We start from the raw sequence: 13,463 nt of genomic DNA, 5'->3' as shown, positions 1-13,463 counted from the left end.
CCAATGGAGATAAATGTTATCTCTGGTAAACACAGCTGCCTATATTGTCCACGCACAGCATGAATTTCAAAATTTCTGGGCATAATAATCGGAATGTGTGAAAAATAGATAAGACCCCTAAGCGAGATAATGAAAATAGAAACAAAAGATAACGGAATATTGACCTTATAGTATTACTATATCAATATTTAATTAAACCTCTATTGTTGTTTGCTACATTACATACTCTTACTCAACAACTATTATCTACATTTTCATGAAAGTTCGCCCCGGAATCTGGCGATTGCAGTCTCCAGCCAACTGTCTAATTGACTATTACCAATAGTTTTCTAAACCTTCAAAAAAAGTTACGATATCTTTCACAAGAAAATACCATTTTGCTTCCTTGCGATACGTACTTGAAAGTCCTGGGGGGTTTAACGTGAGTACCTGCCGTAAAGGCATAATCCCACGGTCTTCTTCGGACAAGAATTGATTTTGGGACCACAATCAGAGCCCCGCCATGCAAGCACAGCGGTACTGGTTTATACTGAATGCAGGCTCAGTATTCATACCAGTGGATGCGAGGCCTATCTAACACCTCTGCCGCAACTAAGGAGTACGGCACCCGAGTTGTACAGCGCAACTCCACGCTTGAGCTCCGAGGAGCTCTGCCCGCGATGTAGGCCTAACCACAACCACCATGAAACTCCCACTCCGGGGGCCAACCGCAAATAACCGGGCCGAGAAGACATCCTCCAGGAATTCTCCTGGAGCATATGCTTTCTGAGGGCCATCCCGGTTCCCATGGTACCAGATAGCCTCCGCTGAGGCTTCGTGGCAGAGCCACTTCAGATTTGTCCCTTGCAGACTCGGGTCTGATCGCCCTCCTCGAGTACGTGGGGACGGAACTCCCCAACGGGTTAACTGGAATCAACCCGAGGCGGAGAACCGCAATGCGGTACGTACAAATGGATTCACCTGTAGAAGAATGGACGAATCACCATCTCTTGAGATATTTATCTTTCTGGCAAGTTTACTTTTTCCCAGGATTGCCATTTTCAGAAGTAATATCTTCAGTTCAGTAAGCTAACTCAGATCGGTTGTTAAATTTGATAAGGCATTGCAGATCCTCCACTATACTTGCCGCAGAAGGTTGGCTTTGAAATGAACGTTTTGGTATGCCTTTGAATGAGTACCTATAGGACCTGATAGCACTGGTGTTACTTACTTAGCCAGTGATCCTAATCAACGTTGCCACAGGACTGTAAAGTGAATGGTAAGGAAAAACTATGTCAGCGAGGTGAGGTTACAAATCAGCAATAACAGGTTTATTGGGCAGCGTAAATAACAATACAAACAACCTTGCTCGAAGCTTCGGTGCTAATACATAGTGAGATTTTGTATATATTTAACATAGTAAATTGGAATAACAATGTGGCGGTAAATATACAACTTAGGAAGTTATTGCCATCCTAAGTTCCACCAAAGCAATGAGTTGAAACTGACGTTTATCCTTATATTAAACTGCAGCCAACATGATCCCATGAATTCAAATTTTAACAATTTTCAAATGCAAATCCTCGGCAGGTGACAAAACCGCAGCTTTTGTTGAAAATTCCATTGGAATTGGTGTTTTGTCCGATATTTCAAACCGATAGTTCTTCAACAGCATAACGAGGCCCACTTTCGTTTGCATCCTACCGAATCTCATCCCTATACAATTTCTGGGTCCATCACCAAAGCCCAAGAATGCCATTGGATGCCTGGCCTTCCAAGCTTCCGGTAGGAAACGATCAGGATCGAACTTCTCTGGATTTGGATAATAGCGTTCATCGCGTTGAATCTCAAAAGCGGGGATTATGACAGGTGTCCCTTTCTCTATAATCACTTTCGTCTTCGCAACTTTGTAATTGTTTTCAGCTTTACGCTGGAGAGCAACTACCGGGGGATATTTTCGCAAAGTTTCTGAAAGGAAGGTGAGGATTAATTTTCATTGCAGTCAGCGCTTTGGGAGTGGATAAGTAATTCCACTGGCTCCACAATGGACCTCTCCCTTTTTATATTAACCAAGGTCACAACAAACACCTCATCGCGGGTGAAAATTTTGGGTTGAAACTTACCATTGATAACTTGGTCCAAATACACCATTTCCTTCATAGTTTCATACGTCAACCGACCTTCATGTTTCGCATAAACAGCATTTATTTCAGCCCGTAACTTCTCCTGAATGTCTGGATTCACCGCTAGTTCATACAAGGCAAATAACATCGTCGTGGATGAAGTTTCAAATCCAGCGATAAAGAAAACGAACGCCTGGGCCGTTACTTCTTCCAAAGTGAGCTTGTCCAACTTGATTTTCTTTTCTTCGTCCATGGTAACATTGTTTTTCAAATCAATCAACAGATCCATGAAGTCGTTTCGTCTTATGTTATTTTTCTCGCGGTGTTCAATGGTTTGACGCACAATACCCAAGAAGAAATCATTCACCTCCTTTCCAAATGTCACGAAATGCAGTTTGGCAGCTAATTTTGGAAATCGTACAAAAATCCGTCTTATAAAGCGTAGTCTCGATGTTATGAAAACCATGCGACCATATTTACGGAACTCTGTGTTCGGATCTTTCAGACTGTTGCATTCTATTCCAAAAGCGCACGTCCCGATAACGTCAGTTGTAAAACGAGCCAGTAGTTCCTTCAGCTCAAAATCAGTACCTTTGTCCAATATTTCACCCAAAATTTCATTGAACCGCTCTGAAACCTCCACTATGGTCGGGAACATGAATTTCATCTTGCCAGAAGTGAATGTCGGTGACAGTTTCATCCGAAGTGATCTCCACTTTGGTCCATCCAAAGAGAACAAATGCGCTGAGATGGGATCATCTTTCTCATTTGTGTAAATGCCGCGTCCATGGAAGTTGTTGAAGTCTTTCACTAATACGTCTTTCACAAAATCCAAATCAGTTGCTACCACCATCGGATTGATGGAAAAATATCCTCCGACAAAAGGAGTCCCTCTTCTCGCGTTATACAATTTGTGAAACAGCTCCTTAAAGCTACCATCACCTTTCCAAGAAAAATTACCCATTGGAAACGTTGGCTCAAGGTAAGGAATACCACGATCTTTCCAGTAGGAAAACTTCCTTTGGAAATAAAGATAAACTACAGCAAGCAAGGTCACGATCAACCAAATTGCAGACGAACTCAACTCCATGGTTTCTGCGAAACAAACTAACCACGATGTAGGTGTTGCTGACACGGATAATAGTTATCTAATGAACTATCTTAAATCGCACCATTTATATATGATAAAAAGATAAGTGTTATCTCCAGTAAACTCAGTCTGCCTGTCGTACATGATCACCATGAGTATCAGAATTTAGAAGCCGCAATAATCACTGCCAAGTTATCTAACGCATTTTACGCGATGACTCAAAATTAGATGAGAACGGAATACTTTCGCGAATTCATCTGATTTTGACTCATCACTTACGGTGCGCGAAATAACATAAAAAATAATACACTACACTACCAGAAAATAATCTTAAGTGAACGCCAAGAACTCGCTAGCATTACGTAAAGTTCCAGGACCCAGAGCCCCAGTTATGTAACCATTAGACTTCTGTAATAGATAGCATATGTTAGCGGATAAAAACAAAAGCATAATTAACGCTGTGGTACACCCTCTTGACGGTAAAACTTCCAAGGACATTTAGATAACAATTCTCTTTATTGTTATTCGGTTAAGGGAAAGTCGCACCGCGTCCTTGAAGAACTATTGTGCCCCTTTTACTGGTTATAGTGTACCTATTAATCATAGTATCTCAAGTAGGCCTATAACCGTCAGGAACTTTAGTAAGTTCCCTACTTCCAGATCTTTCAGCTTTGCATCTGGTATTAAGTGTTCTCCCAGATGCCTCGACCTACTTTGCACAAGTGCCGGACACCGTTCCAGAACGTGTATAGAGGTTTCGTCATACTCCTCACAAAACCTGCAGGCAGTGTCCGTAGATATCCCTAGCCTCCCTAGGTGATAGTTCAGCCGACAATGAGCAGTAAGAATTCCCACTATGATTCGGAGGTTCTTTTGGTGAGGTTTAATCAATCCTTTGTGCGTATGGGTTCGTATCCCCCAATAAGCACCCTGGACTGCTCCATCCCTGGTAGGCCCGCCCAGTATAGCCATGAATCCGTTTCCGATTCCACAGAAGGGTTCTGGTCCGTGTAGAGGCGTCGTTGCTACCAACCCAGCATGGCTTGCAACCCAGAGTATCCAGACCTTGTTAGACGAGCCGAGTGTATTCAGTCTCCAAGGCATTCCCATACCAGTTTAGAGTTCACCTGATTGGACCTAAGTGCCTTGATCGCTGCTTGACTATCGGTGAGAATAGCTATGTTCTGCCCCCTATAGTTCCTTTGCAGATTAAAGGAGGCACATTTGTCTATGGCATATATTTCCGCCTAGAATATGCTAGTGTACCTGCCCATTGGCTCAAAGTACATTTTCCGTCGACCAATAACACCGACACCCGCTACCTCTGTTGTGAGGGATCCGTCAGTGTAACAAGTAATCAGTTGTCGGCTTAAGCCGTATGTCGCAGCCACGCTCTCCCAGTTTGCCTTGTTACTCCAACGTGTTTCAAACTTCTTATCAAAGTGAAACCTCGTTGTCATGTTATCCCTTGGTACCAATTCGGGATACCGCCTAAAAAGAACATCAATCTTCCTTCGATTTAGACAGCTCCCCGCCTCACTCACACTACCGGCCATCCTGAATATTGTCCATCTTGCCTGCATCTATATGTGCAGATGGAGAGGGGTTAATCCCAGAAGGACCTTCAGGGATGCCGTTGAGCATGTCCTCATTGCCCACTGATCCACACGCAAGCCAGCCTTTGGAGCTTATGTAATTCCCTGGCTTGTGTGCTGAGTTGGGTTCTTTCTGCCCAGATTACCGCTCCATAGGTAATCATTGGCCTTACTATTGCAGTACATATCCAAAGTAGTATCTTCGGGCTGCAATCCCATTTTTTTCCTACTATGAACCTACAAGTCATCAGGACCCTCGTGGATTTCCGACAAGTGTTTCCGACATGTGTCTACCAGAGTAATTTTTGGTCTAGCATAATTCCCAAATATTTTACCTCTGTTTCCCGTTTCACCTCCATATCATGTAATCTAATGGCTCTCAGGTGATCAAGGTTACGTCTCCTAGTGAACGGCACTATGGTGGTTTTGGTTGGGTTGATCCGCAGTCCCACCTTCCTGCACCAGGCACTAGTAACCCTTAGTCCATTTTGGATTCTATCACATAGGGTATCTTCATATTTCCTCCTACAGATTAAAACAATGTCGCCCGCGTAACCCTGGACTTGTATTCCAGTATTTATTAACACGTCCAGGAGTTCATCCACTACCATACTTCAGATCAACGGCGATAGTACCCCCACCCTGTGGACAGCCTTCAGTGGTGTTCATGATAATAGAATTTGTACCTGTCGGTGCTTCTATTTGCCTGCTTTCTAGCGTTTTGCCCATCCAGAATGCCAGGGTATTTCCCACTCCTTTGCGGCTCAGGGCATCTTGTATCTCTGTGTGCGATGTATTGTCGAATGCTCCTTCGATATCCAAAAATGCGCACAGTGCAATTTCTTTTGTTTCTATGGTATCCCGTAGTACCTCTGTCAGCTGATACAGAGCAGTTTCAGTTTACCGTCCTGCTCGGTAAGTGTGCTGACAGTGATGTAGAGGATTACGTTGGAGAACGTTAGTTCTAATATAGCTGTCTATGACCTTCTCCACCGTTTTGAGTACGAACGATGTTAGGCAAATTGGTCTGAGAGATTTAGGGTAAAAAGGATCTTTTTTACCCGCTTTCGGAATAAAGACCACTTTTCCCCGTCTCTATGCCCTTGGTATGTATCCCAGTGCTATGCTCCCCCTTACCACCCTCAGAAGAGACTAAGATAATTCCTAGGCCTCTCTGGATAAATGCTGGCAAAATGCCATCTACTCCGGGAGATTTCTTACTTTACAGTTAGGAATTTCTTCGAAGTCGCCGAAAAGTGGTTTACCTAATGTTCGCAAAGGAAGTGCATGTGGGCTTAGTCTTCCTCACGTATTATAGTGTCCCAAGTGTGACGGCTGTTAGCCAACTTAGCACTGGTGGTATGATGTATACCAACTGGAGTCTGCAAGTGAGAAATAGTACGAGTAGATTCCTTTCTTCGTTACAGCTAGCGGGATACAGGCTGCGGTCACTAGCGGGCATTCATCCCCCTATATTTCCCTGTTCGGGCACCCAGAAGAGCAACATTTTTCATCAGCATATCAGCGCTGGCTTGGAAGCGTTGATGATCACTTGACTGTCGGTCAAAATGGATATACTATATTTTACTTAGGACTCAGATCGCATAAGCTTCGCGAATCACCCATATCTCCAGCTAGAAGGCTGTCTGATTCGGATATGATGTGTGTATTCGAAAAAAATTTCCGCCTCCACACGATAGATCATTTTTAATCCGTCGGTAAAAGAATGCGGTGTCACATCCTTGCAATATACCGCCGGTCTTTCACTCTGGCCTGCAAAGTTTATCCTGAACCTCAGTCTACATGTTCTACAAGTTCTCTCGGTAGTAGTTCCTAGATGTTTCTATAGCCGTAACCTGGAGCCTGATACCAATGCATGATAAAATATATTTGATATAGAGGTCGAGGGGAAGGACACGCATAGTCCCAATAGTGCAGTTGTCCATTGAGTCGCGGGAAGTAGTAACCAGATTCTTTGTCTTAGTGCTGAATAACATCAAATCATTTTTTTTGGCCTTTATGACAACTCCACTTCCAATGACTCATTGGATTACTTTTGAAGTACTCCCCTAAAATCTCGTTGACAAGTTCAGGAAATACAAATATCACCACATCATTAGCATATAATACCTTCATTTCACCATCCTTATTCAAAAAAGAACGATAAAGTTGACTGACGGTTTCGTCCAGGGCAGAGGCAACTCATCAGACGCTGCCTCACCTCTGCCCTGGGAGCAGCGTGACCGAAACCGCCAGTCAACTTTTTCCTTCTTTTTTGAAAAACTTGGATATTTAACTCAAAAAAGAGGACTCCGTGGACTACAAAAGAGGAAGTAACTTGCTTCCCAAGTGGTCCACTCTGTCACTAAGTGGGTGCGGACTCAGGACTCCCAGCATCCTTAACAAAAAAAAGACATCCTTATTCACCATTCCTACTAGAGTACCGGAGAGATGATGCCGCCCAGGGGTGTCCTTCGGTTCTTGATCCTGGTTATGGCTGCTTCTCAAATGTAATTGATTTATCCTGCGTCTTAGCAAAGATAGGTACTATATCCAATGTGAAAGATACCTTTCCAACGATACTCTGATTAGAGCCCCCAGAATAGCTGATTTGTTGAATGCCGCTTGTATGTCCACGAGGATAATATGTCTTGGACGGATGTAAAGTAAAACTCAGTCGAAAATTCTTCGCGGACTCATGATCCCGTGTGCCTATCTTCCACGATCTCGCATATCAACCACGAAACAACCTTTTTATGGAAGGAGGTGTAAATTTAAAAAAAAAAGTTGCTGCAATGTGTGAAATTCTTAGCACTAAAGCCTCCCGCCCCCTTTCCGCCTATATCCCCGAGGGGTCATGGAACGGACGCATTTTTCGGACTCGTTCCAGTGACTGGAGCTTCTTTTGGGTCGTGGCTATTGTGGCGTTTACTGAAATCCAATTCTCTCTCTGGACTCAACATCTGCTTTACGAGGTTATAGGGTCCGTTGAAAACATCTCTCAACCTTATCTTCCAGACTATCCGCAACGGAATCACCCGCCTTCTTCGGGGAAGATATTGCCCCTCATTCGTTAAAATGTCCAAAGGGGACATTCCCGCGATAACACACACTGCGTCACCTGATGCCTGCCGGTACGTCGAACTCAGTCTCCTTCGGTTCGCACTCGATTTCCATTTTTTTTTCGCCAAATCCAGTTTAATCATTCGTGACCATGTTTTGATGAGACGAATGGTTTCACTTCGCTTCCATATAGTTTCGCGTCCTTAGGGTGTTTTGCAACTACAACTACAACCACCGCTAGGTCGTCTACTCTGGTACGCGAATTCCAAATACCCCACAATACCTGTTGGTTCACAGTAGAAACCTCAGCATGAGACTTTAGGGAACACCTACTATGAGAAAACATCCTTTCAGCACTAGAGATGCGCCTCTAAAAATTAACTCTTAATTAACCGAATTAAATGGCCAAGGACAGTAGAGCAGAATCCTTAAATGCAACCCCCTGGGACCGAGTTAACAACCCTAGCTAGTATTATTCCGCCTGGCCCAAGAGATTTATATAGTGAGAAAGTGTTTATTGTCCTGCCAAATATCTCTCTCTTTCTCTCGAATTAATGCGACATTTTCTGACAACCGCGACTGTATAACCTCAAACGGAGGAGGTGAGATCGCTCGCCAGAAAATATATCTACTAGAGTCCCAGAGTCCCAGGAGAATACCCCGCAGAAGAGCCATCGCTTTTTTTAAAATAGGATGGGTTGCTACATTCTTTGAGTTTAATCTTACTGCGTATAGAGGCGCGCCGGCGCTTTCGATATTTTAGAGAAGTCAGGTCAGGACCATCCCTAGTCTTCCTGAAGTTATATGAATATTCATTCCACTACAGTGATAAGAGTCATTTTGGTGCGTTTTATTGGATACGAGACTTTAACCATGACTTTCGTCGCCGCCTCTGGAATTTTGTCATTTGACGCCAGTTTGTTAATGATGGGAATGCTATAAATAAGAGTACTTCGAAGTTTAGCCCTAGTTCCTCCAGTCATTCTTTCTAAGGTGTCTGAATGGTTCAGGAATCTCTTGTACAAGGTTCAAGGTTCTTTGATTGAACGATCTTCAGTTTTCCATTTTTAAGGTCTCATTGTCGGTAAATAAGATACCAAGGACCTCTTCCCAATCTTGACAAAGCCTTGAACTTAGAAAGCAAAAAGTTGGCTTACAGACACCGATACGTTAGTACTAATACTAAAATGAAAAGAAACTCAACTTGTTCTTTGATTTCCGAGCTGCCGTACAACATATGCCTTGTGTTCGCATTGCAGTCTATCTACACAATGATAGATACTCAGTGCTGTAACTTCTCTCTTCTATGAATCATGTACCCCGAGGAAACACACATACAAGTGCTCAGCTTCCATCAATTCTAGTTCCAGCACAAGAAAATTTCTTAAATCTGCATAGCCCTCTTACTGTCATATAAGTCTACCCAAGGTTCATGTATTAAAGCGAAATCGGACTCCTCTCTACAGAAAACGGGTTACTCAAGACGCACTTCGCATACGGCAGGTCGATCTGACATGATCCTGAGCATTGCTTCCTTATATGGCAGTAGACGCCCTCATTGGAACGCCAGTGTTCATCTCGTCCAAAATTTAGTTAATGCTGTCTACGGGATCAAAGTCATCTAGTTCCAAAGATTTCGACAGTCAAATTTAACCGACAGATATCCTAGAAATTTTGTTGTACGGGATGTGCCTGAAGTTTACGCTCTCCTAGGTGTACGTCCACCCTGGTTCGACACACTATTATCTCAGACAGCTTGACCCCCACAACTCGGGGGACTACTTGTAGGTGGCACCTAGCCACCTCGCTATTGAACGGTCGTTATTGTTGCCTTGTTTTGTGTGGAGGTTGCCGGTTTGCGTAACCTTACAGACTTAACTCCTTTATCTAAGTACAATCTCGCCGCGTATCAAGCAATTAAATTATTTGAAGTAATTAAGACTTACCTTTTCTATTCGGTAGTAAATTTGGCTAGGCTTGCAAATACTACCATTTGTTCCCTCCATCAGTGCTAACAAATTTTAGCGCTGGTGAAGGGAACAAGTGGTTCCCGAAATATCGGTATTTGCAAGCTTAATAAATATCAATAGCGAACAGAAAAGGCAAGTCTAAATTATTTCAAATTAACTCCGTTGCTATTTCACAAAGTCCTTTTCCTTCCACTCCCCGTGAGAGTCTCTTCATTCTTAATAATCTGGGAATGGCTCTTGAGAGGGACTCCAACACACCTGGCGTCCTTTTCTGTGTTAATTTCAGAGCAGCCCCGACGTCGATGATTTCGACGCAAATGTATTATGGCTGGTACTCGCTTTGCCTACTTTCCAGGCTGACAATCGATAGTCCATCTTTTGCCTCACGAAGATCTTCATAGTCACCGGTCTAAGCACTCCCAAATTTGTATCTGTGTTTTTAAGATATGGAGTCCATGCTTATGTAGTCTCATGAGTATTGCGGGAAGAAGTCCACCCTGGTTAAGCGGGCCACTGAGGAAAAGGGTTTTAAATAAAGTCGAAAGTCCGAAAGGAGCCCCCATAATCAAGACCAAACTCCACCTTAACCACCCCTTTGGGAGCGAGCAGAGTTGACTCTCAAGCTAAGACTCGCTTACCTCGTATCACTCAGAATCGTTATACTACTCAAATATTCACCACTTGCTCCTTGTTCCAAAACGATGTCCTTTATTATCGCCTTCGGTACCACAATCAATTTTTGTGTTATTCTGCAACTTTGACCTTCATTTCATTGTGACCTGCAAATTTTCCTAAAAGATATGCAAATATTTGCAAATTGAGATAGATTCTGTCACTTTTGTTCTTACGAAAGGATCTAGTCATCAGTCTGAATGCCAAAAACGTCAGCAGCAATGATCACCCATCGCATGACCAAATCAATCTTAAACCGATCGAAAAAAGTGATCCCATTCTCACTCTCATATCGCAATCATTCATCTGGAAAATCTGACGACCCACGAAAAACACCTTGGCTACAAATAACGCCGAACGACATTTAGGATTTAATAGGTGTGACGACGATGGGAATCAGACATTCTCTGCATCGGATAATGCTCAATGTCGACCCGCGATCTTAAGCGTCTGATTGAGTGTGTGGTAAAAATGAGTCAACCGTGAGTCGCATCAGAATGGGGTCAGCTCAGCACTGCTTCTGACACTGACCAAAACGAAATAGTTGCGGACCCGGGACAGCATGGCATTCCAATAACTCCCAGATGATCCAATCTGATCTTCTGTGAAATCGAGATGACCGCAAAGATCAAAAGAACTCATGTCGTGTGTCGAAAATTCAAAAACCGTAGGGAAGATCAGTCTTCTCATGTGACCAGGCAAGCAGGCGCGTATGGGGCATGTTCACCCCGTATAGTGATAGCCGTTCGATTTGTTGCTTTTCTCGAATCTTTTCTTGGCTCGAATTCAATCTTATCGTTTTGTACTCTTTACACGAGGTCGATGATGTCGGACAGCGTATTAGCATGGCATTCATGGCGCGGAGCGGTCTATATCTTTTGACACTAGTCGAATGTGTGAAGATCATCAGATATCGTGCCTGTCACCTGCTACTTTACACAGTAACATGACACTTTTTGGTAACATACTCGACAGAAGAGTGTCAGTAGTCACTGTGTCGCCATGACTCGGACGATGTTCTCCTTGTAGTGAAGCGATGTCTTGCACGGGAGGGACCTTCTTCCAATGTCGGAATGAGGATGATCTGACATTGTGAAACTTTTAGGACATTCAGACATTCCGAATCGATGTCTTCAGAATGTAGATGTGTCCAAATCCTTTAGTAACGATTAAGATATCACACATAGGAATGCAAGGGGTGCACGTAAAAAAAATTTTCGGGATCATTTACGCTTTCCTTTCGCTCAATGTCAAGGTGAATTAGCCCGTAACCGAGAATGCGGTATTGAGAGTGAACAGTACATCTTCGTAGAATTTTATGCATAATTTTGAATTTTTCACACGTCTGAGGATGGTCATGATGTGTGAAGTTTCCCTTCAAGCGAAACTAACCAAATTGTTTCGCGTTTGACTGCGCGGCTTAGGAGGGTGTTTTAAAGGAGCAAAAGGATTCAGTAGGACTTTTGATTTGCAATCCCCTTTTTTAGCATTGTAAGATGATGGTGAATTTTGCAATACAGTCAACCATTCTAACAAAAGAGTAAAGAAATTAGATTAAAATTTTTCATACACCAAGTATCCTTGAACAGAATCTCACCTGAATGTATGCACCTGAAATCCACACTGAACATAACTCGGAAGTTAAAAAGTTGACAGTAAAGGAGGCTTCCAAATATAAACAAGTATCTTATTATTAAGCCTCATAAGGGAGTCGGAAACTCTAAGAATTTTTTGACAAATTTCGTCTAGGTTTCCTAATTCCACTATTACTACACTGCCAAGTTTAGTGTCCTTCCTTCGGTGAATCCATATACAGCGTTTGACAAGAAAAGGAGGAGGCTTCCGGAAATTTCATCGAATCCACTTCCGGGCTGAATATTTCTTGGGAGTACGCGTGTACGAATGGCACAAAATTTGTCTGAAGAGCTGGAAATAGTAGAAAAGATTTTTGTTTTGGAATTAAAGGGGGTCTGAGTTCCGCCATTCACTTGTTTTTGGTGGAAAAGGGTTGTTTGGAGTTATGCTCGAGTGGGAGCGTGTTAAATGTATCAAGTTTCTTATTGAACTTGGGTACCTATGAATCTATTTTTTCTTTGAACTGTGGTGGTAGTGGTCAGTCACGAACTTCGATGGGTTTAACACCTTTGTAGACAAAACTGATTGTGGTTCGTTACTCAGTCTGGCGGTGCATCTCCTTCTCATCCAGAGTTAGGGCAACTGAAATCATAATGACCAGGTTGGTCTTAAATTTCTTCTAGTGAAAGTGTCCAAACACGCCTGACAGTCCCTTTTTTGACATGAAGTTGCTTAGCTAGCAGTTACCACTTTATCTTGCAGAGACCGCAAAAGATGGTCGCCCGCGGCCAGGTTATTAGGGACAATCCCTGCGTTAGCTACTATCGCGGACACAGAGTAGGAGAAAAATCCCTCATGAAGACATGAAGGATGAGAAGGAGGAATCCACACGATAGTAAAATTCGATTACTTGAATTAGTTTGATGAATCCGACATGTCCGACCCCGCTTCTGAACGGGACAAAGGCTGATGAAGGAGAAAAAGTTTGATGAATCCGACATGTTCGAAAGTGCTGTGCGTTTGATCTCACTTTCAGTGGTTCTGATCTGCAGCTTTGAATGTTAAGATTTGGGTTTGATAGTTTTCATCCTACTTAGATTTGTAAAGCGTATTTACATCCCTTTGCTTTTGTGAGCGCCATGCGTCGATCTCTGATCCGTTAGACGAATTTAAACTACAAGAGTATACAAGGAAGGCGATTGGCAAGACAGCTTTATACCTAATCACATACAAGAGATAACTTACAGATCCATTGCTGATCACAAGGTGGCCTTGCCCTATTTATTTATTATTCGCTGTCGGTTCGCTGGACCCGAATGACTCAATGATAAATTATATATAATATTAAGAAGAAGTAGAGGCTTTGGTAAATCCCTATAAAGCGGGTCTAATTCCA

General features: G+C 43.0%; 2 protein-coding genes across 2 annotated transcripts in view; one reads left to right on the top strand and one right to left on the bottom strand.

The window, feature by feature from the left end:
* Positions 1-13,463, top strand: part of LOC119655718 (LIM/homeobox protein Lhx1) — a 217,211-nt gene that overhangs the window by 181,448 nt on the left and 22,300 nt on the right. The gene's annotated exons all lie outside the window — the stretch shown is intronic.
* On the bottom strand, positions 1,311-3,240 carry LOC119655716 (cytochrome P450 6a9-like). The gene is made up of 2 exons (XM_038061749.1): positions 2,103-3,240; positions 1,311-1,947 (listed from the first exon to the last, which is right to left on the bottom strand). The coding sequence occupies exons 1-2, from the start codon at positions 3,190-3,192 to the stop codon at positions 1,532-1,534; spliced, it is 1,506 nt and encodes a 501-aa protein (XP_037917677.1). The 5' UTR covers positions 3,193-3,240; the 3' UTR covers positions 1,311-1,531.

Source organism: Hermetia illucens, chromosome 4 (assembly GCF_905115235.1).
Source record: "Hermetia illucens chromosome 4, iHerIll2.2.curated.20191125, whole genome shotgun sequence".
Classification (NCBI taxonomy): Eukaryota; Metazoa; Arthropoda; class Insecta; order Diptera; family Stratiomyidae; genus Hermetia; species Hermetia illucens.
Note: the sequence above shows the minus strand (reverse complement) of the source record. Positions and strands in the feature narration are given on the sequence as shown.

Bases quoted from the DNA above. Each gene is read 5' to 3' on its own strand.
- LOC119655716 (XM_038061749.1), bottom strand. From the start codon at position 3,192: ATGGAGTTGAGTTCGTCTGCAATTTGGTTGATCGTGACCTTGCTTGCT. The intron at 1,948-2,102 runs GTAAGTTTCAAC...CCTTCCTTTCAG, and splicing joins TTTGGACCAAGTTATCAATG to AAACTTTGCGAAAATATCCC.